At 43.5% G+C, this 25,888-nt stretch overlaps 1 protein-coding gene across 1 annotated transcript in view; it reads right to left on the reverse strand.

Moving 5' to 3' along the window:
- Window positions 1-25,888, reverse strand: part of NPAS3 (neuronal PAS domain protein 3) — an 869,596-nt gene that overhangs the window by 1,673 nt on the left and 842,035 nt on the right. Inside the window, 5 exon segments of the mRNA XM_023751473.1 lie at window positions 1-180; window positions 2,179-2,303; window positions 5,928-6,075; window positions 19,885-19,991; window positions 24,496-24,689. Coding sequence (XP_023607241.1) covers window positions 1-180; window positions 2,179-2,303; window positions 5,928-6,075; window positions 19,885-19,991; window positions 24,496-24,689 — 754 coding nt within the window.

Raw genomic sequence — 25,888 nt, forward strand, 5'->3', positions numbered from 1 at the left:
CCGAGTGCTCGAAGCTGTCGTCGCTGTCGGGACTGTCCGGATTGCTGGAGCTGTGGCCTTGGTCATTGCAGTTCATGTCCTGGTCGCACGTGCTGCCCGACTTTTTCCGGTCGGGCTCCGGGTCTTCGCTGTTCTCAGACTGGTTCCCCTTCTCATCGGACTTGGAGTTCTCATTGTCCTCTGCGTGGGGCCGGTGGGGGCCGGGCGGGGCGGGAGGGGAAGAGGAGACAAAGGAGACACCACATTAGCAGGGCCAGGTTCATCTCTCACCTGCTGGGGGGCGGGGGGGGGGGGGGCGGAATGTGTTGCAGCCCTGAGCTGGTCCACCGCCTTGATGCCCTGCTTTCTCTCTTGAGGGCCTAGGTTAGCTGGACCTTTATGCAAAGTGTGGTCCATGGCCCAGCAGCACTGGCCGGACTGGACGCTTGCTGCAAATGCAGAGTCCCAGGCCCCCACCCATCAGATTTTGTATTTGAATATCCCTAGACAGTGGTAGGCAAACTCATTAGTCAACAGAGCCAAATATCAACAGTACAATGACTGAAATTTCTTTTGAGAGCCAAATTTTTTAAACTTAAACTATATAGGTAGGTACATTGTTATTAACTTAATTGGGGTACTCCTAAGGCTTAGGAAGAGCCACACTCCAGGGGCCAAAGAGCATGTGGCTTTTTGCCCACCACGGCCCTAGGAGATTCACAGGTACATTAACGATCGAGAGGGCCTGCAAACCTACTCGAGGGAGTCAGAGTAAATATCTTAGAATAAGGTGTGAGTGGCACAGAAAAATGGTGTGTAAGGTGATTGTCTAAAGAGGTCTTGCACCTTCCACTGGTGACTAACCGTTCATTGAAAACCATATTCTTTTCCTAAAGTTATTTTTCTCTACAGTATTCACCACCACCTGATCCACCGTTATGTTTTATTCATTTTTATTAACTTCTATCTCTTCCAACTAGAATATAAGCTCCATGGGGCAAGGAATGTTTGCCTTTTTGGCCCACTGTATAAACGAGGAGCAGAGGCCGTCTCTTCTAGGACTTCTGCCCCAGCACAGAACTTTCAAATGAATGCAATTTAGGGGACAGGAAAACAATCAGATCCTCCCGGGCTTCCCTGAGGCTGTGTCTGGAGTGGAGGGATATTGTTTACAAACCTGGAGAGTAGTGCCCTAAGGCTGGGGAGTGGCCCAGAACCCTAGCTGTCCAACACATTTTAGGCAGAATAGAATTTCCCAGGAATACAACCTCAGGAGACTTAGGGATGATGCTGGTTTTATGGCTCTGCTGTGATGCTTTTGGATGGCAGCCTGGACTAGAACCTTGAACAAAGCATGTAACTACTCTGGCCTTCCTTTCCGTGGCCAAAGAGGTTGGGTTAGAAGAGGCTCAGGGTTTTGGGCAGCTGTGAGATTCTGTGAGATCGGTGTCCCCTGGCTCTGTGTGTCTGTGAAGGGGCCTAGGGCTTGGAGGAAAGGTAAATTTTTTATATTAATTTTCCTGTGCTCCAAAGAACTCAGAAAGCCTACTTCTCAAATAACTAGAAATGGGAAAGCATGGGTTTGCTTTGCAGAGATTCAGGAAACGAGTAACAGCCCAGCACCTGAGTCATTACCAATGGCATTAAGTATCTCACTTTAGAGGCTTCATTCCAGCTTGGTGGAGGATGTGGATATTTGGGGTGCATAGTCAGAGTCTGTCTTTGAGCATCAGAGACAGCCCTGCTATATGCTTCTGGTAAAGAGGCCAGCCCTCACTATGGGGTTAGGGCAGGGCCCCTTCTGTATGGCCAGTGGAGGACTGACATGAAGTATATTTGTGTATGTAAATTTATACACTACAGTATATCTATATGTATGTAAATATATCACAACATACATATAAGTATATATTTATACACATAAATATATGTATATATTGATACACTATCACATATAAATGTAAGTATTGTATGTGTATACATACACATATGTGTGTATACATATATGTGGTGGTATAAATACAGTGTTTGTATGCATGTGTGTGTAGAAAGAGAGACTCAGTAATACCTTGATGCAGCATATGTCTTAATATAAAATCTGACCAGTTGCTGTGCTCTGACGGTGGCCCTCTCCCGTGACCCACCCCTCATGTTCGGAAAGGCAAGCCGTAACTGCAGAACACGGAGAAGCAGTAATACCTGTAATACCTGAGGTGTCTTTAGAGTCTGACTCAGAGTCCGATGTCTCCGAGGATTCCGAAGTTTTCTCTGGCAGATGGGGGAGCTGCGCGATGTCCATCGGGGTGTCCTTGTACTCGGGGTTACTGCGGGGAGGGAGGGAGATTCGTCAGGAGTGCAGGCACCCATTCTGTATAGTTTGCTTTTCACCATTTTCTTCCCATTTCCTTGCCCCAAACTTTTGGAGTTTAGAGAGTGTAAACGACTAAACATGAAGTAATTTCTCTGTTCATCATGGCAATTTTACAGAAGCTTGGAAGCCTGTGCTGGGGCACAGGTGCGCCCTGCTACGATGATTGAATACCCAAATACTACGTGAAAGCCACTAACAAGCTTTTACTTAATCAGGTACCACTGGGGGCCAGGGAACTGTGCTGCTTGACATTCCTCGCAGTAGGACACCTGGGGGGAAGGGAGGAGGAGAAGTGCTCTCAGCAGTTCCCTCCCATCCCTCCTGGGGTGCCCTGACTTCTCCTGGGCTCCTCATGAGTCCATTGCCTCAGTACCCTTGTCTTGGCTCCTTGATGGAGCTTCTCAGTTATTCAGATGGCTCCAAAGCTGTGGGGGGTAGGGGCAGAGCCCTGAGTGCCTAAGATCTGACAGATGCACAGGTGCACCCTGGGATGCGTGGATTATGGCTACTGAACTGTCAACACACCCATTACAATCACATTTTCATCTGTTCATGTGGTGTACACCTGTAGCTTGTTAGCTGGGAATCTGATTGCGGTGGGGAGGGTCCCAGTGTGAAAGAGACCCTAACAGAATGGATCTAACCCCACTTGCACAAACATGTTTAATTTTTGTTCCATTTTAAATTCAGAAACAAGCCTTTTCTGGAAAAGAGAGGATATTCAGTCAAATTTGAGTTAGCTGTCTTCTAAAAATGCCACTCCAAGGCTGGCCCAAGGCATGAACAGTACAGGCTACTGTAACCGGAAGCCACAAGGAAAGTCTCTTGCCTCAAAATGGAAGATGCCTCTGCTATCCTTCCATAATGGCTAGTCAACCAGAGGCTCGCAATAGAGGATTACCGAATCACTTGCTAATTTCTAGTGGGATTCCTACATTAAAGAGTCACTGGTTCAGTAACTAAAATTGCAACTGTCTCTGGGAGGGTTAATTCACTGAGATGGATTATCAGGCGCATACTCCTTAGTGTGAATTAGCTTCAGCAGCAGTGCTTTCTCTAGGTAATCAGATGAGACTAATGGTGGGGAGGTAGCCTTAGCACTAATGCAGTTTCTGAATATTCTCAGTCTGTAATTCTACCAAGCATTGTGAGGGAATGGGAGGAAGACTGGGGAGTAATCATTTCAGAACAGAGAAGAACAAGCCTAGATGGGGCCCAGAAGTGAGAGATTCTGAGGAGGAAGAGGGAGCATGGAAATATTGCTCAAGGAAGAACAAAGGACAAGAAGGCGGGAAAGAAAAGCAAACTTGAATAGTTGCTGTTTGCCAAGGCCAGGTCCTTTTCTTACCAGATCTCTAGCCTATAGAAGGGATACCAAGGAGTTAGCACTTGGTAGAGTTTTTACTGCTAAAGCCCATCTATATTAGTCTCCTTTGGTCCATATGGCTTGGAGGTTCACAAGTCATTTGACACTGATGGCCTGTAATTATTGAACTCAAGGGGAGTCTTTAGGTTAGCTGACACAGGTCTAGCATGTCTGAGATTGAGGCTCTTGAGCCTGAAGACTTGCCTTTGGTACCCAATCTGATTCCTTCCTCTCCATATGTAATTAGATGGACCAGAGTCACCAAACACTCATGAGCTTGTGCCATGTGGTCCTAGGCTAAACTAACAGTGTTCACCCAAAGCTGCATGGACTGACCTCTCCTTAACCCTTCTCATGCCCTCCATTTGGAGGCAGAGTAGGAAGTCATGAGGCTGGGGGTGCAGTAAGGAAGGTCCAAATAGGAAGAAATCGCCCTGAATGGGAGCAACAACCATATAGATGGTTTTAGTGCCCTAGGGTACATCACCGTGGAAACAGGCATCTTCTTATCCGTGGTGTCTCTGTTACCTGTGTCTAATAATAATGGGTCTCCTTGGCACAACTCCATCTTTTGCCCAGCAAAATACTGTCAATGCCATAGTATCTTATCCTATTTCCTCTTTGGCATTAAGTTTATAACCTTCTGCCTGACATATTGCCACTGTTCCATAACCTTTATATAAAAGGATTTCTTGATGCCGCAAACACATGATTGCATGAAATTCAGGCCTTGGAGGAATCCACATTAAATACACATACCTTTAGAGCGAATTGATGTAGAGTAGAAGAGGTCAAAAATGGGGAAAAAAAGTAGATAAATGAAGACTCTTTTAAGTGGTGCACATTAAAGCCCTCTCTAGAGCAATAATCATTAGTGTCTGATTGATATGCTATTGGTAGCAAGCACATTCATGCCTTCAAGTCATCACCAACGTGCATGAACACACTCTGAAGGGTCAGCGTGCTGACGAGCCATGGTTGTCAGCCTCTCAGCTTCATTTGGCTGTCTCAAAGAAAAATGGGATTCAAGTACTCCCTGTCTAGATTATCAGCCAAAGGGTAACAACTTCCATTCATAAGACCTATTGGAAGTTTTCCTACTCAGACCATGTGTGGGCCCTGCTTGGTGGCTGCAGGCCAAGGGAAGCCAGAGATGGGAATGACAGTGGTGGAAGGGAGCCAGCTGAATGTTCAGATAGCTCCATGACAGGATTGGTGGAGAACCTCCCACAAAGCTTGCCCCCAAATGCAGACCACCCAGGCTTTGGTCTTGGCTACTTTTTTTGCTAGTTTGAATCCAAAGGCAGAAAGGAGGAAGGACTGAGAAATGGTGCTGCATGCTAGAATTTAGGAAGCTTTTGAGTGTGGCCACATTCATGGATGTCAATTTGAGGGCACATTAAAAAAGTTGTAAAACTTGCCTGAGGTCACAGAATAGGCAAAAGAAGGTTGCCTTCATTTTTATACTGATACTAGAGGCCCAGTGCATGAAATTTGTGTACTTGGGAGGGGTGTCCTTCAGCCGGGCCTGCACCCTCTCACAGTCTGGGAGCCCTCGGGGGATGTCTAACTGATGGCTTAGGCCCCCTCCCTGCGGGGAGCCTAAGCCAGTAGTGGAACATCCTTCTGCATTGAGTGTCTGCCCCCTGGTGGTCAGTGTGTGTCATAGTGACCGGTTGTTCAGCCTTTCGGTTGATTTGTATATTATCCTTTTATTATATAGGATTATCTTGATTCTAGCAAAGCAAGTTACTATGCTGGGGGATTCTAAGGCATGGAACACAGGAGAACTATAACGTACCTTGCTTAATTTCATCCCCTTTTGCTTAATTTTCACAAGGATTGGAGTGTGTGAGTGCGTGTATGTACGTGTGGAGAAGGGGGTGCTTTTGAAGGCATCAGTTTTAGGCAAACATCTATATTCTTTTTATGGCCTGAGCATTTTTGGGGAAACCAAAGCAGCTTCTGCAGAGCTTTCCAAATGTTGACAGACCAAGCATTATTGACAATGTTGTGAATCTGCCCTGGAAGTCCCTTCCAACATAGCTTTGATCGTTTCACATTTCTTTGACTCTTGTGGAAAGAAAAGCAGAATTTCCACATAATTGCACACCTGATACTGTCAAGAGATAATACAACATGCCAGTTACTAACCATTGGGATGCCTATTTTATGACTGAAAGAGAAGCAAACAAGAATTAGAAAATATACCTAAGAAGGTAATTCACCCAGATGATGTTCTTCTCATTTGCATTCTTGGCATTAATAGCTATGGTGGCACTAGACTGTATCCAGATGTAGCCTCCGTTCTTCTGCATCCAGCGGTAGTACTTCGTCACACACTGGCCCTTATTCAGCACTGGGGGGAAACAAAACAGAAGGCCCTGCGTATTAAGACTGGGACCAGATGATTGTCATGTCTGCAAAACCTCAAGCTTAGAAAGGGGAGGACTGCACTGAGCCAGGGTGGCTCCCTGTATGCTTAATGTAGAATGCCATTAGCAGAACAAATAAAATCAACAATTCAGTGGAGCAGCATCTCCCCAGTGAGGGTTGCTAGCATTTGTAGCAAAACTTTGTTCCATTTTGGGCAGCCATGGCGTGGAAGGAAGAATAAAAGGACTACAAATCTTTTTGGCTCACAGAATACCTAATGCAGTGTGGATATTGTCAATGGGTTCGCCATCAGATGGCAACAAAGGCAAATGTGCACGGATTTATTCATAGCTTCGAGGTAGACCTCTTTGAGATTCTGGGTATTCAAGTCCCTCCGAAGATACTTTACCCCTCCTTTGATCGTTCACCTCATGCGAGCGAGCAGTGTCAGCCAGCGTCCTTGTGCATCTGTTCCTTTTGATCTTGTGCAACAGAATTTATGGTCCACGTATGAACTAAATTTACATTGGTCAGTCAGGGGAAATTCTGGTGAGACTTTACGGAATGTTGGAATAAAATAAATTTCCCAGCCGAGTCAGAGAGAAATGCTGGCCTAAGGGAGGCACGGAATTGACTTGGCTGGAGCCAAACAGAGTGACAGCTCCACACAGACTCTGAAATATGGCCCCAAATGAAGGAACAAGTAAAAACAATCAGTAATGTGAAACGGTGCCATTAAATACCCACTGAAAGAGAGCTTTAAAATGCAGATGTTAAAAATGATACTTTAACCAAAATCTTGCCAAGTCGAAATTGATTTGACTTGTATCTGGGTACTCCTGAGCTAGTAAAAGGGGGAAATGCACTAAATCATCCCTGAAATAAAGTGCTATGGGAGGGAATGGTTTAAAAAGATGCCGGAAACGTGCAAATCCTCTGCTATTGCTTGGATACGCATGGCAGAGACTCCACACCCCCCAGCAGCCTGCCAGCTGGCTGGCCACTAGAGGGCAGTGTGCACTCATCCACATCACCCACTTTTGGCATGTCCTTGTCTCTGTCTGCTAAAATGAAAAAGCTCTAACTGCTGTAATAAATTTGGCTAAATTAGCTGCTAAATGGTTATCTCAAGTAATATGTATTTGCATTAATCATCTTGCTCTAAACCAGAACAAGCCAGAGTCCTAAAGACGTAGTAAATTCATATTGTCCATTTAATTACGGCTAATAAGTGCTTCATATACAATAGTTTCATGAAGTACATTTTGATTTTTTTTTTTAGCGGGGGGTGGGGTAGAGGAGTAAAGGGAAGTCACTTTGGAAAAGAGCTGTGTTTAAGGCTGTTGAAGCACTTTGCTGTCATGTCTGAGCCACTCTTCCTGACCCCTGAAAGCGATCAAAAATCAAACCTCCACCTATTATATCCATAAACATATAAACTTCAATGCCTTTCTCCCATTTCTCACCTTTTCTCACAACACACTAAATGGATGGTTGTAAAGTTGAATAATTATATATCTTAACAGTTGCTTGAGAAAGCCTTGCTTTGATGAGGGCTTCAAGTAGTAGCAAGTTCTATTCCATAACCATTCGACAGCTTAGGGTGGTTCTAAGTCCCGGGACTGTCATTGGCCGGTGGCCAGGCTCCACAGGTAGCATTGCACTCGCCTTTTGTGGGCGATTGTAAGTTCTGCCATTCTGCATGCATGGCTTCCCAGGCTACAAGACCGCGTGGTGAAGCTGAGAGCAGTAAAATACTAACTCTGCCACACAGCTCTCTGTCAAGCTATTGTTGCATTCAATGAGATGTGCTTTATTCAAATCCTCTCAACCTGGTTAACTGTTAATAGAGGAATGATGGGTTATGAAATTCTGCCCACTATTTTCACAGAGAAAGTTGATAGCCCCCAATCAAGGATTGGTGTATAATTCTATCAGCTGTGTAACTGGAACAAGGAGTTATTTTGAATGGTTCTAGTTATTTAACAAAGGCAAAGAGTCTAACAAGTCCATTTTTTGAAGCACATGAAGAAAACACTGAGATGGTAGACCACTTAGATGGCTGGGGATTCTGGATTTTTGACCCAAAGCAGGCAAATTTAAAATACATGTATATCACCAGAATACTTTGCATAGAAAGGGTCAAAGTGAGAACGGAATTATAGTCAAATTAGAATGTACAGAATCAACATAAAGATCAGCCCCTCTTCTTAATACTTTCTCTTACTTAAAGACAATCAAAGAAACAAAAAGCTCAAATTTGAAATGCAAAGCCAGCAAAATGTCTCCCTCCCTGCTGGGATCCCTGCTATGCGATGGAAGGGTGGTGTCACCTTTTTGCGTTAAGGCAGTTTGACTCTTGGTGTGCTTTAGTGCATCTGTGCTTCCTGAGAAGATAAATACAAATTTATTACGAATGAATGAATGAATGAATGAATGAATACATTAATACAGACTTCTTCATCACCCAGGCCCAGGGCCATCTAATAAAGGGGGGAGACCTACTGAAAGAGTCAGGCCAGGTAAATTTTGATGTGAGGAAGTGGTTGTGAAAGGTGAAAGGACTGACAAGGGGTTCCTTGGGCGTCAGGAGCTAGTTGAGTGCCTTAACTTACCCTGGTGAATGCCACAGAGCAGATCTGGGAGCCCACCTTTGGTCGGCTGAAGTAAAGTTTGACTTAATCCATTACTCGCCCACCCCCAACCAGCCTGACAAACAGAATTCTTAAAAGGTAACCATTTTACCATGGTCTTAGATCATGACTATTTCCTCAGGATTAATGTTTTCTGAATGAGACCCCACGTGCTGGTGGGAATCTACATAACTAGGCTAAGGCACTGAGTCAGCGCCCACTGTGGCATCCAGTGATGACCAGAGGATTGCCCAGTTGCTTTTGTTTTTCAAGAGGCCCCATAAAGGAGGTTATAGTGGAATTTTGCTTCGTTTAAAATAAACAAGAAAAATATTTTTCTTGGGGCTCCAGAATATAAATCTATGACTTTTGGATGAAACTCCCCCTCTTTTTTTTTTTTAATCATATTGGCATATCAGCTAGATCATTCCAGCTGGGCCAGAGGCAGGGTCTGCCAGCCTTTCCTGAGCTCACCTTGGTGCCAGTTTGAAGGAGATTTTTAGTTTGTAATAAATTAGACAATTTGAAAAACACAAAAACTTTTTCGATTCTCTTTAATCCAGTAGCTGTTGTTTTTATTTTTGAGTTTTAGCTTGTGATAGAAATGAGAGGATGTTTGTATCAGTGTATTTCATAAAGGTTTTTTTGTTTGTTTTGTTTTGTGTTATTTTTTTGTGAGGAAAAACAGAAATAAACATGATGTAAGTCATTTGTTGTGAAAGTCCTTAAAATATGGTTAATTGTCCTTTGAAAAGAGTCTGGGAGTAATTTCATAGTAATTTCATAACAATGTGCTCAAACTATAAAGAATGGAACTAGAGAGAGAGGAAATGCATGTGTGGGCCCTATTTTTAACCTGACGTCATGATGTGGTCCGACACTTAACCTAGCACCTTCTTTGTGATTTATGCCCATGTCTACTGCTTGCTTTCCACACTTTTTGGTAGTGCAGCCTGTGTGTCCCTCACTGAATTCATTAATCACACCATCACATCTGTAGAATTACGTCTTTAAAGTTGTGCTATAGGAATTAGTTTTTATTAAAGGACCCCCAGACATTGGAGTGGTCTTTCCTTAGCTTTTATAGGACAAACACGAATACAGAGGAGGACGAGGACCTCTTTCCCAGGGTCACTTACAACCTCAAAGGGTCCCAGGTGTGTCTGCGAACACCTCTGCTACCATGTAGAGCCTGCTCCTTTTTACCCTGAAGTCTAGGGTGTAACCACTGCTGTGGCTGCCATCACTCCGAGGAGAACCATGAACCTGGCATCAGTACCACCTACCTTCCAAGCTAAAGGTGCCTGAGTAACAAACCGTGTTCTTCAGAGGAGAGAGGTGACTCCACTGTGAGAACAACACAATACAGACCAAGAGCCGTAGCTCCTCCTGGCTGCACTGTTCCAGGCCTGCTCATCTCACTAGCCATGGCTGGCGGCATCAGAACACCATCCACCCCAACTGTGAAGGGGGTGGCGAATATGGTTCAATCAAAAGAAAATTGCAGAGAGCCAATGTTACAGAACACGTGGCTTTTTACATCAAATACAACCCTGCCCCCCTCCCCATTCCCCAGCCAAAGACTGATGCTCAGTATTATTCAATATCCTTTTTAAATGTTACCGGTTCAATGGGTTTGGGCTTGCTGGTAGGGATGCAAGAAATGTACTGCCGTCCCCCCAAACCTGAGGGCTTTTGCTGAAGCACACGGCCATGGCTCTGCAGTTACCAACAAAAGCGGTTCAGTTGTGTTTTTTTGGGAAAACTTGGTCCACAAAGATAGACTGAGGACTGAAAGGACATAAAGGAAGCCTGTGTCTGTGGCAGGAACATAATTCTGTTCGTAAATCAAAACAAATCGGTCCAAGTTTGCCTTCAGAAATATGGAGAATAGAAGAGAACATGGTCTCTTCCTGTTGGGCTGTTCTACAAAATCAAAGCCAAAGACTCTAAATAGTGAGTTACTTGTGTCTTAGAAAGAAGGAAGCAGTCTAATTCAGCTTGAAGAGGAGATGGAGAACACGTATCAAAAGCGGCCTTTTAGCAAAGTGTCTCACAAAAGGACATTTTAGTGGTTTGCATATGCATTAAAAAGCTGCAATACTTGGCGTATTCAGGTAAGTATAGAATAAATAGGAAATGGTGAGATCATCGGAGATTTCACACTTCACATTCACAGGGCTGAACAAAGGGCTTCATTATCGTCCTGGCGATAGGAGGACGCATCTGCAGCGCCATTCACCCTCCTGAGGTACCTTCATCAATGGCTGCAGAGAATGGAGAGCAGATGCCTTGTGCTGGAACTCAAAAATTATTTCAATTCACTAATGTGGAGTGTGTGTGTGTGTGTGTGTGTGTGTGTGTGTGTGTGTGTGAGAGAGAGAGAGAGAGAGAGAGAGAGAGAGAGAGAGAGAGAGAGAGAGAGAGAGAGAGATTCTACTTAGTACCACAGTTGGGTGCTTAGCTATAGCCACTGGTTCTCTTTCTACATTCACAAACTGGCAGATGAAACATGAAAAAGAATACTGACTCTTTAATCTCTGCTTTTCCACCTAAGGCCCAAGGCAGGCTGACAGGCAACTTCATTCTGGAAACAGGATTTTTTTAAAAAAAATTCTGGATTACTTTTTCCTCTGCTTTTGAAAACTGTGGGCTTATAGGGGAATGAACCTGACATAGACTTAAAACAAGAACAAGTTTCTTTATCTAAAAAGTTATAGTCCTTGATGCTTTCAGGAAGGTCATTTCAAAACCCACAGGAGAAACAGCGTTAGAGCCAGAAACCGCATTAAGCGTTTTATTTACTCACAATGGAGACAGTTTTTCATTTAGAATTGCTCATAGGATCAACCAAGGCTTTGATGCTGGGCAGACTTTCCTAAAGATTTTGCAATTAGTGAGCTAGATGTCTTAAATAGCAGGCATCCATGAATTGGTTTTGGGGGGTTTTATTTTCTTTTTCTTTTTTTGCAAATCTATGTGCTGAGCAATATTTGGTAACATTTAATACTTAATCTGAGTTCTGAGCTTAAGGACAGAGACCTGTGGATGTTCTGTGAACAACTATGCATCATCTATGGATTTTCCCCCTCATACGCTAATGACAGGCCCTGCTTGAGTTGCTATCTGTGTGATTTATAACCTCAGAAGAGGTTTTTTCCTGCACCCCAGCCAATTGATAGATTTTTATTAACTGTTAATATTGAATCATGCAGAAAACTTTTCATTGATTTAGAACATGTCAATTTGTTAAGTTTAAAAAATAAATTCCCCTTTTCTTCATGATACTGTACTGATTTGGAGACCAGAGCTTTTAAATAGTGATAGTGAGGTGTCCTAGGACAGGAAGGGTCGAAGTACTTGCTGGCATGAGTGACATCTGAGATCACAGATATTTTTCAAGCTGTTTCAGTCCAACCAGGGAGCTCAGTACCACGCGTTCCTGCCCTTCTCCTCCTAAGACAGTTAAGGTCAGAGGATTTTTAGCCCTTTGCTTTCTTTTTGTTGGCAGGGATTTACTACATAATGGAGAAGCAGTGAATCTTCAGCATGGAATTAAGAAAGAATTATGGCTAAGAAATGAGGGAAATGGTGGATTTATTCTCTTTTACTAAATATTTTTTTGAAGGTCTACTCTGTGCCAGGCACCTGCTGTGGGCCCCTCTTCCTATAGCCGTCTCACTGAGTCACAGAAATTCCACTCCCCTGGCCACTATTTGGGTTAAGTTTGGAATATGAGGAAGCCCTGGACAGTGAGACTCTCTCTACTGTGGGAGATTATTTCTGTTTGCCTTTACTTCTATGTGCCTTTGAACGGGAGACAGACTTTTGTCAGTTATTGTCACGAATAAATTTATAATAGTGACAACCATGATGGAAAGCATGGGTGTGTGTGTGTGTGTGTGTGTGTGTGTGTGTGTGTGTGTGTGTGTTGGGGGGGGGGGTGTCTGGCCTGGATGAACTCTTCTCCTTCCTTTAGAATTGAAGAGTGAGGGAGTCTTGGGGAGGTTAAGTTGGAATGTAGGGAGAACTCCAAAAAGGCAAAAGGGATGAAGGTGGATCTTATACTCTGGTTTATTTTATGTCCTCTCAGGGACCCTGTGTTTCTGGATGCAGTCACTTCATTAAATCCACTAAACATCTTCAATAAGAAATCTGAAAGTGGTGAGGCATAGACATACAAATTAGTAATGTTTAAAGCAGCCCAGACAAATTCCATTTGTTCACTTGTTCTGCAGGTTTTCAGAAATCCAAGTCCTTTGTTGTGAAAATGTTACCCTCCCACGTAGCCCTGATTGTTGACTGTTCCTGTACAGATATTCTGCCACTTCCTCTGGCTACAACTCTACTCAGGGGTTTTATGTTTGATGGTCTCCCAAGTCCCGCCCTCCCCGCCCCCCCCCACCCCAGGATAAACCTTGATTGTTTAAACCAGTCATGTTAATTCCACCCCTGCCAGTGTGTGGCTTAGGTTTAGGCATTTGATGAAACACTGGACAATGAGACATAAGGGGGTGTCTCTCTACTGGGAATATTTTCTTTTCTTTCCAAAATGAACATAAAATAAGGACTGACCCTTTCCTGACCGTGGGCACTGCCTGTGAAGGACTAATTATTGGTGGTACTAACGATTGGTACTCCAGCTGTTTTTTTTATCATGAAGTGAAAGATAAATACAGAGAAAGTATAAGTCATTTTACTTGGGTTTTCTGTTATTTGTAAGTAGATGAATTTTAGCTGATAGGCCCCACCAAAAATTCTAGGAAGCCATAGCAGATGTAGAACTTCATAAATGGGTTTCAATAACTTGGTCCTCAGTGAACTCTACATTATGGAAAAAAAACAAAACCCAACATTGTATGCTAAAGACATGCGCAAATTAAATCGTGTGCTGCTCATTTGTGTAAAAAAACTTTGAGGTCTTTTGAGATATGCAGGATATCATTGAATGGGTTTATTTTAAGGAAAGTGTTTTTTAAATATGTAGTTTATAGAAGGTAAAGAACAAGATGCTATTATAAGTAGTAATGGAATTTAATGGAATTGTTTTTAAGTTAATTGTTCTAGGTTAAAATGGATGATTTAGAAGTATTTTTTTCTGATAATGCTTTATAAGAGCTATGGGTTATTTTCTCTCAAATATCAGGTGTTCTTTTTTTAAAAAATAATAAAAGCAACTACTAATTAAAATAGTACTAAGAAAAAACACCAGGAATCCACATTAGAATTGTATTAGGATATATCAGTCAAATCGAAGTTGTGGCTAACTGAGGTTAGGGAGAAAAGGTTGTGTGTGATTGTACTTCGTGTCCTTCTAAGCCTGGTATGCGCTTATCCGCCCCCCACCCCATCCCAACCCCCAATATCTCCTCCAGCATGGCTTCTTGCCATCTTCTTTCAAGGTCCAGGGAAAAAACGCTTCCTGTGGGACTTCTCCATCCTCCCTTAGTTGCCCCTCCCTCTGGGGCTTCTTTGTTTTGTTTATATATCTTACTAGTCCTCATTTTATGCCCCTTTTCAAAATGGGCTGTTTCATGCTGTCTTTTCCATCAGTATGCAAACTCCTTGAAGGTAGAGACCATATATTGGTTATTTTTGGAACCTTATAGGAACACCACCAAGTTTTGCACATAGGAAGTACTCACAAGTGTTAGATCAGTGGCTCTCAACCTTGGCTGCACATTAGAATCACCTGAGAATTTTTTTTAAAATCCTGATTTCTGGGCCTCATCCTCCAGAAGTTCTGTCTCTTTGTTACTAATGTTGTGGCCTCACCCCATAACAAAGAAACAGAATTTCCGGAGGATGAGGCCCAGAAATCAGGATTTTAAAAAGATTCTCAGGTGATTCTAATGTGCAGCCAAGGTTGAGAATCACTGTGTTAGATGAACTTGAGCAGGAAAATGGAACAGGAATATTCATACATGCAATCAAGTACATAGGAAAATATTAACCCGGAGAAAAAACTGAAGGTCTCTTGATGATAAGTTGACTATTACTACTTTTTATACTCAACTTTCCCCACTGACATTTAAAATTTCACAACTTTTTAAAGAAGTTAATCGCTTTAGCAAGCTAGGAATCACATACTCATTTCATTGGAACACTGATTGAGAGACCCTGAGAGCCAATTCACTACTCATATTTTATTACTATTAATAAATTTAAAATAAAGTCCTTAAATCCCTAGTCGATTCGTATTTACTTTTCCTCCATGTAAAGTAATGCCTTCTAAATACTAGTATAGTCAGTACTTCTTAAGCTTTAACGTAAATTGAGTCAGCTGGGATCTTGTTAACTGCAGGTTCCGATTCAGGAGCCTGGGAGAGGCCTGAATGTCTGCATTTCTGTAATGCACTGCAGCAGGAACAGTTGGCCTGTGGGTGGTTAGACCCATGCTAGTCTCTGTCCTCTGAGTTTGCCTGTCCTTGAACTTGAAAAGCCCCAATCAGCATTTTCCACTCCTTCCTGACCCCACCCCCTGAAAATACATAAAATAATAATACTAATTCACTCCTGCCTAAAAACCTGGCTTTATTTTGTCTCTGTGTGACAGTCTCTATTGTGGACAGGCACACGATATGGGCTAACTTGGGTTTTGAAAAAAGTTGGACATGGTGGCTGTTACACGCATTCCCTTTCATGGGAATGCTCATATTCATATGGGAGAAGCAGAAAAATCATTTGCTTTGGGGAAAAAAGTCCAGCCAATGATTAGGTTGCATCTAAATCCCTGAAGAGTCAGACCTGAAAACTGCTAAGATTAGAAAATAGAAGAGGGTCCCCTGTGCTCTCTGGATTTAGCCCACACATCAAACTTGATCTCTTCCCTTCTCCCTTCACGCCCAGCTTCCGCTGCTGAGTGCAATGGCAGCAGACCCAAGTCAACAATTAAATCCCCCCTTTGTTTGTGTGGCAGATGACAAATGCATGGAGGACATCTTGTGTTTCCTAGGCAGGCAGGGCACTTACTTTGATTGATGCTGCGTTGTGGAAAAAAATGAGCTGGGAAGGAATTACAATGGAGGGCCTGCAGACTGGAAGGGGATATACTAATTAGTCCTGCATTAAGCAGTCGGCTTGCATTGGTGATGAGCTGCCTTCAGGAGGAAAGTGTAGGGGTTATTGATGCAAAACAGCATGGAAAGCATTATGCCAGGTAGCTGTGCATTAGTTTTGTTAGGAAGTTTAGAATTTAGTAATTAAGAAAGAAATACTTAGGCTACTGTATTTTTTTAACACCTCCAAATATATTGGGCAGACCATGCTTCTTAACTCTACACGGTCACATAGACAAGCTGGAAGTCCTTCTCCCATTCGGAAGTAACCCTTCCAGTTTCCTCATCCCTCAGGGCCCAGGGAGGAAGAGCTGCCTCTGCCCCATACTCTCTGGCTTCTTTTCTCTCAAGTCCCACAGCTCCAGAGCCCTGGGCCTTGGAGGAAGTTTTCCTTCAGGCCGCTCTTTCCAGGTTTTAGAGAGTTGTTGTTGGTTTGACCAGGGAAGAACCCTAGGGCTATGGCAAGACAAATTCAACATCTTCTGTGGACAAAAGGCTGGATGAAAAGGTACATGGAGAGTTTCTTGTCTGGTTTAGCATTTGGGATTTGCTTTTCTATTTCCCAGGCAACTGGTAGAGGTGGAGTAGTAGATGGCTGTGCTGTTCCGTTCACATCGAAGAGTGACATTGATGCTCTGGGTAACTGGAAAGTGCGACTCCAGGTGACAAGACTAGACAGGACTAGTCATCTCGCGGTCGATACCTCCTGAGCAATGGAGAACTGGAGGGTGAGAGGCAAAGATGCTCAAATAATTGCTGATATGAATGGTTTAATATTCAAACCTTGGCATGTTGATTTGGTCAATTTGGCCTAAAGAATCGATGAGATGGGACAATGACTTCCGTGAGGTGAAAAAAAGAAAAAAATCATAAGAGGATTTTGCTCACAGTGTGAAAAAAGAGGACCTAAAACTCCTCTGGTTTTAGAATACCAGGATAATTTCACTAACTCACCGTGTTGGTATAGATAATGTGATTTTTAGTGATTCTTTATGTTGAGACGCAGTGAACTATCAGGTGTCTCCTGCTAACCTAATGGGAGAGTCCATGGTCCAAAGTTCTTGGTTCAATTTATCAAAGTTGTCAAATGCTGGTGCAGCTGAGATTTCCTTTTACTTTTCTCATTCTAGAGACAAGTTCACCTAAGAATTTGCAGATGCCTATGCTAGGAAAAAGATATATGTGATACAGATAGCGTTCTGAGTTACCAGTCTACTGAGTCTTTTTCCAAAATTTTATCCATAAACTGGAGCACAAGGCAGATATCAAAGTATCAGAAATATCATCAGACAGCTAAAAACTGTCTTTCATGGACAGCACCAGGAATTGTGCCAATAGCTCTAGGAAGAAAAGCTAAATAGTTAATGTGGTTTATTTTTTAACCATGCCTTTGTTTTAGAATTCTATCTTATTCTTGAGCTGATTTGATGTCACCATGACCTACACCCGCCAAGAAGGCACAGTTGAGGCATCTTCGGTAACAGCCTGGGGCTGTGGACAAGGGAGGCGCTGTGCTGGCTCTTTGCCTTTTTTTCACAATGTTTACACGACCAAGACTTATTACATGCCCTGTCCTTTTGTTACTGGGCTGGCTTTAGTTAGAGAATTAGGTAAACATGGGACATTCCATCACACAATTTTAGACTCAATCTTACTTTATAATGATGCTAATGTTTATTGTACAGGGCGAGATGCATTTGTATATTTTAGCATTTTTTTTTCGGTCACAGAATGCAAAACCTGACATTGGCATCGGTTTGGGGTGTGTGTATGTGTGTGTGTGTGTGTGTGTGTGTGTGTGTGTGTGATTGAAGATATTAAGCACTATAAGAACGATGAAATTTCAATCTGATTAGGATCAAAATTCTTCAGGATCAAAACACTCCTTTCTCTCCCCCTACAGTTTTACTAATTGTGTGCTACTTGACATTGTGGAGTTATTCCACAGCATGGTAGCTAAATATGTGCAGTGCATTTTACTGTGCAGAATTATCAGCTCATTCTATTTGTTTTTCATGTGTTTAAGGTTATTAAAAGAATTTTAAATTAGAAGTCATGTGTATGAGTTGAAAGAGTGAACTCAATCATTGTTAGTAGGCTAAATCATAAAGCAATAGCCAGTATGTCAATATCAAGTAATGAAAAAAAAAATCACAGAATTTGAAAGCATACCTTCTCTGTTTATTAGCTGGCAAGATACCAGAAAAATTAGGAGACTACCACAATAGTGAGTGGCAGAGTTGTTTATTTTCAGCACTCTCAAATTATTCCGGTTACTGAAAATGAGATAAAAGTAGATCGGGAAGAATGGCATCAAACATATTTTGTCGGAGACCTTTGCTTTATGGGAAGGAATGAAGTGCCCTAGGCCACTGTACTCGAGGAATTGTGTTTCTTCCAGCTGTAAATCAAACCCCAGAGAGAAAGCATGATGTTTTCCAAATAATAACCGAGGATGACAAAGTTCTTTTTTGTCAGCGTCAGGTTTCTGAATTTAGACCTCAATTAAGATTCCCAAACGAAAAAGCACCACTCTCCCCCTACGACAGTGTGCTACAAACAATACTCATTTTTAAAGTCTGGCTCTCTGGCATGTATTGGTCCCAAAATATCTCTTCAGCTTCCTCTAAAGATTCTGATTTTTTCTCTAAATTCCCAGCTACAAAAGAACCTGGATGTTTCCTAAAAGGAAACAGCATCATTCCTGCCCCGCCCTCCAATAAACCGAAAAGCCTCTGCTTCTGCAATACACACGCCCGCCTTCATCCACAGCAGCCGTGTGTCCCCTAAGTCCCTGGTGTGCGGGCCTAGGCGCGCACTCCGTGCTGGGAGCAGACTCTGCTGGAGAGCAGCCTGGCGGGCCGGCTTTTCCCAGAGACATGCTACCGACAAAACCTGACACTGAACTTGGTCCCGGGTCTTTGTTGCGAATTCAGGGCTAAAACCACAGAACAAGATGCACCCACTCTGAGACTTTGGCTAGCTTACTGTCTCTCTATCATCCTTTTGAAGATCTGAGTTTGAAAGGAGCGAACAACTGCTGTCCTCACCATGGCGAGAAAGCGGGGAGGAAGAAAGTGCAAAGGCCACCTGGCTGTTTTTACTACAAAAGAAGCTTCCGTTTCAAGCTCATCTGTGGTACCTTGCAGGTGTTTTAAACCAGCGTTCGGGACTGGGTGCAGAAGCTTCTAGGAAGAAAGCTGGCAGGCCCTCCTCTTCTAGGAAGAGTCCACGGAATGGCCATTAAAGGGGCCTCTGGTTGGAAGGAGACAGTCCCTTCCTAAGAGGTCTCCCAGGTCAGTGCTCTCGACTGTGGGATTGGCAGACCCCACCCACACACAGTAGACAGCCCCGCTGAGTCTGAGGAGGGAAGACTTCAGGAGGACGCTGGCTTCAGGTTACTACATGGACCCAGCCAGGAAACTGCTGGTCCTGCTTTGCTTAAGTGCCACAAAGGGTGCCTTGGAGGTCAGCCTGCAGGTCAGGAGCTGGGAACTGGACTCAAAGAGCTGAAATTAGTTTCTTTTTTCCCAGGAGTCTAGAGATGGAGACTCCTGCTCCTCTGAATAACCCTCTTTCCAGAAACACACCAAGAAGACACTGCCTTTGAGCGCTGCCCTGTCCACGCCGTGTGCTCCGCCCCTGCTGCCTGGGCTTCCCCTCACCCTGGCTTTGTGGCTAGTCCAGTAGGCATGTTATAGGCTCTGGCCTGTTTGACCTTGTCTTCTCCCTTGTATAGTATTTTGAAACTGGGACCACACATTTCAGAGTGGAAGTTGCTCCCTAGATAATGAAAGGGTCAAGAAAGCACTCAAGACAAAGGTTCTGTCATCGCGTCATGGGGGAGAAAGCACAAGAGACCATGAAATCCCAGGTGAGTGCCTAAAGACCCAGCAATTTCTCTGGGCCCGAGGTCCGACTTTCAATCTAATTCCAACACAAGTTGAAGTGATTTATGTCTCACTTTTTCTCACCGCATGCTGACAGTCCTCTCAGAAGTGCACAGGCGACATGAAGGAAGAAATCGGCACTGAAACCAAACAGGCATCAGAGAGGCAAAACTCGCCAGCTTGTGCCCACACACGCACGAGAGGTACTTACAGTCCAAGTGACTGTGCCGGATGCCCTCCACGTCCTCCGCGTGGATGAAGTGGTAGCATCTCTTCCCCACAATATCTACAGGGGTCAGATCCATGTAATCACTGATCCTACAAGAAGAACAACAGACTGGAATTCAGAAGGGGAGGAAATACAGAAACTGTCAGATGTCTTAGAAACAAACCTACTGGCGATTTTCATTATCCCAGGGTACCTGGGAGGATTTGGCACTTTGAGGGAAAACTCTTTGTACATAAGGTTATTTCTTTAATGAATAACATTTTCTAAACTAGAAAATGTGCTAGATCAAGCAATTGTGTTTAAATAATTAGATAGGTTCTTTCTTTCTTTTTTTCTTTTTTGCATCAGAATGCACATTTAGACAACATAATTCCATGAAATTATTGAGAATCAGGAACAATGAAAGATTCTCATTAGAAGCCAAGATAATTCAAGGTTACATAATAAAATAAAAACATGTTATGTTTATACCAAATGATTAGAGACACCTTTCATTTAAACAGATTGGTCTTCTAGTGGGTATTTCCATGCAAAAGGGCTTCAACTGCTTCTTGGCACAAAGTGCAAATTGGCATTTCAAGGGCTAGAATTTTAATTCCGAGACATACAGATGCCTGAGGGTATTATCTTTTTTAGTCTTAGTCATCTGGGAACCCGGCTTTCGCTCCTGGCCCTTTTAACTGGTACTTTGTGGTGGAGTCCACACAGAAACTTGAAACCATTTCAGCGGCTCTGCCAGCCTTGTGCTCGGCATTACGTGTGTGTGAGCCCGTGCCATTGATGCCCAGACGCCCGTGTCCTCGGGCAGGAGCGCAGGAAAAGAGCACAGAATCGGAAAACATGTTGGGAGAATCTGCCTGGTTTACACAAACACGTCAAAATGCTTATCCTCCTCCCTTCCCAAGCGCAGACTCATTCTGGTCAGTCCAAAATAAAATACGTCTTTTGTTTAATTTATTCTCTTTAATGTCCCTGCGTGTTTTCTGGTCTGTGACTTATAATGTATTCAAATACGAAGTGAGTCTTTAGAAATGACATGTTTAAGAAACTCATGAGATCACTGCTGGGGAGTTAACTCTGACTCCCAAGGCAGGGAAATAAGAAATAAAACAAAAACAGGATAATATGGAGTATAATTAAAACATACTACACAGTGAGTGAATGTCTCAATGTCTAGCAATATAAATCATATTTGGCAAACCTAGAATTCTTGGCAAGATAAGACTAAATGGGGTGATAAAAAGGAGTATTTCCTCAGGATTCCTCTGTTTTCTGGTACAAAACAGATTAGTCGGTGTTTTCCTGAAACCATTAGCTGCTTCCCCCGCACTCTTTACACCCCCTTTCTGCAAATGAGGGAACAAGGATGTCATTAAAAGGCCCTCATTGGTGTTTCTGAAGTTTGCCAGCTCCTCTGAAAGCATTAGATGTCAGCTTTGCCGGAGGCTGTCCCGGGGAACCCTGGGGAACAACGGGGGGCTGAGGGGCGGGGGGGATGGTCTGTAGAGTCAGGGATTGGCTTTAGTTTCTAGTTAGCAATTCCCTGATTAAACAACAAACCCAGGAAAAAATCCACTTCATTCTTTAGGGAAGACATTTCTTTAGCTTATTTTTTATTTGAATGAAATCCTTCCAAACAATAGAACCACTTCTTGGTACCCGAGCCTGTTACTGAGGTGAATGTGACCAGCTCGGTGTTCAGCGACCTCTTCCTATATGTAGTGGAAGCCCAGGACAGTCTGATGACCTCTATGAGAACCAGGTCCCCCTGGCATCTTGTACTCTGAGCCTCAGTTCCCTCATCTGTAAAATAGCTAAGAGGCTGGTGAGGGGTTGAATGAATGAAATGAACACAGCATTGCACCGGACACACATTTGCATCAGAATACAAGATGCAATAGCAGAAGGCAGCTGTCTGTACGCTTCTCCCGTAGGTCAAATATACAATTACCTCCACATAGGTCTTTTTAATAATTACTATCATCTTCAGTTAGGAAATAATGCTGTATTGTATTGGCTAATAAGGGGTTGTAGAAAACTTTATTTAAATGGGAAGAAAAAATAGCTTAAAGTGGTTACAGAATGTAATCTCAATTACTAGAGTGGCACCATAAGGCACTTGGTTCTGTGGAGCATGTCAAAAGAATTAGTCTGTGATCTCATGAAAATTAAGTGCTAGTTTTGGGATAGGACAATCACTGGGTAAATGTTAGGGAAATAAGCCAAGACTCCCCACCCCCCACCCTCACCCCCCCTTTTTTTAGGGATTGGTGTTGGTAACCTAAATCAAGGGAGCTGACCTATGTTTTCAAAGAAGCAATACCATAGCTCATCCTTTGACTTTCTGCCTCCTGGGTCTCCAGTATTCTACATTTTAAACCAGGATAAATAGCTCTATGGGCTGTGGCTGTTTTTCGTGGGTGCACATGTGTGAAAGGTCCACCTAGGCAGTTATTATGACCAGTTCCTTACCATCTGGCCTGACTTCTGAGGAAAAATAAGAGACAGGGAATGCAGGGAGGCCCCACAGGATGTTGCTAAGTGAGAGGTTTCTGAATCCGTCAGATTTGGGTTTAAATCTTGGCCTCAGGTAACTCACTTAACCTTTCTCTTTCACCTGAAATCACCTAAGGGGATTGAGACAATGGCAAGACCTGCCTCACAGAACTATCCAGAAACTTGAGTTAGATGGTGCATACAGAGTGGGGCAAAAGTAGGCTTACAGTTGTTCAGATGGAAAATAATACAGTAATTATTAAAGAATAATACAAGAATAAACTGTGTTTCATGTACTCACAACTATAAACCTACTTTTGCCCCACTCTTATAATGAGCTCTGCACATTGCCAAGTGTGTAGTAAGTGTTCAATCAATGTTAGTCATCTTTATTATTACTTGCCAACTCTAGGCAATCATTTGGCTAAATGTCCTTTCTGATTTCCTGTGGCCATTCCAGAATACCTTAGATATAGCCAACTATACAGTCATGATGATACAATTTTTACTAAATGCCACCAAAAGCTTAAAACATAGATTTAGAGTTACTTATTAAATAATAGCGCCAGTTTCGTGATATTTTCTACCCCACCGAACATTAAGAGGCAGGCGGGTATGTCTCCCATTGGTGAATTCTTTTCTCTGAATCAAATCCTGACAGGAAATGGTAGGCATTTCTAACTCAGCCACAACACCTTTCACTTCCCAACGGACTGAATGCAATGCTGTCTGCCTGCCTCTTGGCTCAGCCATGAGGAGGTCAATTACCAAGCCACTTGGCCGTTCTGCTTTTTCATTTTTCCTCCTAGGCACTCACAGGGCTCAGTGAGCATATACTGTATCCATAGCTGACAACACTGAGCCACAAAAGCATCTTCTCAAAACTGACTGTAATTCTTCCCATAGCACCGGGGAGGGACAGCATCACCACAGCCCCCTCAGCAGCCCCTGCACTGCTCCGTTCCCTGCTCCCCACATCCCATCAACCTCTCCTCTTTACATTAGTCTGAGGGCTGGTGACTTCTAGGTGAAAGGTCTGAAGGGGCATTGTCCCATTTCCTTGTCCCTCGCTTTGTGCTTAATGGAAAAAGCGAACTTTTAACCAAAGGCCAAGAAATCCTTTTATAAAAGCTCAATCCTGAGGAAGGACTGGCAAGTTATTCACACAATGAGTCATCTTATTTTTTAATTTATGAAAGTGAGAATTACAAATTTTATTTAATACATGTGTAGAAAGCCCAGACCAGTCTGATGACCGATATCAGGTTCAATATCTTGGTCCTTTTTTCCTCTAGAGGGCTCTGATTCTCATTGGTTCTGTATATGTGCTGTGTGGACTAAACGTTTGTGTCTCCCCCCCAAATTCATATATTACAGCCCTTCCCCTCAATGTGATGGTATTAGGAGGTAGGACCTTTGGTTTAGATGAGTTTAGATGAGTTCATGGGGATAGAGCCCCTGCGATGGAATTTGAGTCCTTATACAGAGAAGAGCCTACAGCTCTGTCTCCCTGCGTGAGGACAGCAGAAGGCAGCAGGAAGAGGGCTCTCACCAGGAATCTAAGCAGCCTGCACCTGGACCTTGGCCTTCCCAGCCTCCAGATCTGTGAGAAATACCCGTCTGTTGTTCAGGCTGCCGGGCTATGGTGATTTGTTATAGCAGCCTGAGCTGATTAAGGCACCGCGCTTAATGCCTGCCTGTGTGAACACTGACCATCACGAGGCTGGGCCCTGCAGGAGTCAGGAAGAGGGTCTGGCTGAGGCATCACCCCTGAGCACCCTTTCCTGCATCATTTTCCCAATAATGTCTCAGTCTTGCTCTCTCCTTGGATTTTTTGGGCAAAATGGGCTTTACTTATAGCACATGGATGTCTGGGTATCCCAATTCATTCCATTGTTATCCCTAATGCAAATCAGGGCAGCAATGGAAATTTAAAATAAAAATCATGTTTGGTGTCAGTCCAAGCATCCATTAGAAATAAGATCAGGATTTATAATGAGCCTCATTGGGAGAGTAAAATCCTGCAGCCTGCTGAAAACACCAACCCTCACCCATGTGCAACATACAGCAGGGCAAACGGAAACAAAAACCAAGTACCTATTTTCACAGTAAATGATATTGAGGTCCATATTTACTCGAGTGACGAACATATGGCAGTCGATTCTGACTTCATTGATTGTAGGGGGAGGCAAGGCATGCGCCACGACCACAAGACCCATGATCTGGCTGGGGATGGTCCTCCCGTGGGACAGCGACACCCGCAGCCGTAGCCGACCTGTTATGTGGATCACCTGTAACAGAACAGCGAGCACAGCACACAGTCATGTTTACAGCTGGGACGTAACAGTGTTTCTTTTGAGAGAAATGCAAAATTACATCTGGCACAGCCAATATTAGCTTGTACCTTTTGTAATCATAATGGCTGTCGAAGTGCCTTCTGTGTCCTCAAGGCAGGCGACAATAGAGAAATATTATACTCTGAGCATGTCCCAACGCAGCATTATTATTATGCTATGCTGTTGCTATTTTTCAGGCACTTTTTTTTTTACATTTAGAGGAAGTTCGTAAACCAGCTAAAATGACCAGAAAGTTGAACACTGAGCTGTGAAGGAGACATTTGCATGACCAGCCCTTGTTAATGGATGGTGTCTGTTTCTCTCCAAATCCACACCGAGTGGGATTACGTGGCCAACTCCTTTCAGAAGTGTGGCTCAGCTTTCCTTCATTTGGGGTTGATATCGCAAAAGGCCAAAGACTCCATGAATGAAAGACAGTGGGGATGACATGAATGCACCCCTTTGTGCACAGATATTCAGAGGTAACACTGAATAACCAGTAACACTGCGATTTGCTGCCGTGCCCATAAGGTTGGAGGTCGGAAGATTTGGTCCTTCTTTCCTTCCTTGTTTCTCGATCTCCTCCTGACGAAGGGTTAGGAAGACTCCCACCAATTAGGGGGCTCCTTTTGGTCACTGATGCAGAAACAGGAAGGAGAATGTTGGGCTATGATTTGCAGTTTGTTAGCCCAAATACACACCAGGTAGCCCAGGCCACTAGAACCAAACAGAAGGCATCTCTTGAAAAAATTCCTTTGCTTATAAACTGTATGTAGAAGAGCCACAATGTTAACTTCATTAATTATGTTTTGGGGAAACAAAATCATGAAAGGATGGAAAGTGGGAAGGATTTATGTGGCTGTGCTTTGGAATGATGGAAGTTGGGTGTGTGTGTGGAGGGGGTGAAGACTGTGTGTGTGTGTGTGTGTGTGTGCGTGTGCGCGCGCTAGCTGTGTCCCTAGGACTCTGCCGCAGTGTGCAGTGCGGCCTTCTAGAGCCAGGTCGTAGAGGTCATCGCTGCGATGCACTGGACCCGGGGCTCAGGGCAGCGGCTAACCAAGCTTCACAGTTGGCTTGCCTTTCCAAGTGCATCCCTTTTGAGATTTTTCCTTTTCCCTCTTGGCCATAAGGAACCGAGGTGGGAAGCGGTCTCT

Source organism: Myotis lucifugus, unplaced genomic scaffold (genome assembly GCF_000147115.1).
Source record: "Myotis lucifugus unplaced genomic scaffold, Myoluc2.0 scaffold_22, whole genome shotgun sequence".
Classification (NCBI taxonomy): domain Eukaryota; kingdom Metazoa; phylum Chordata; class Mammalia; order Chiroptera; family Vespertilionidae; genus Myotis; species Myotis lucifugus.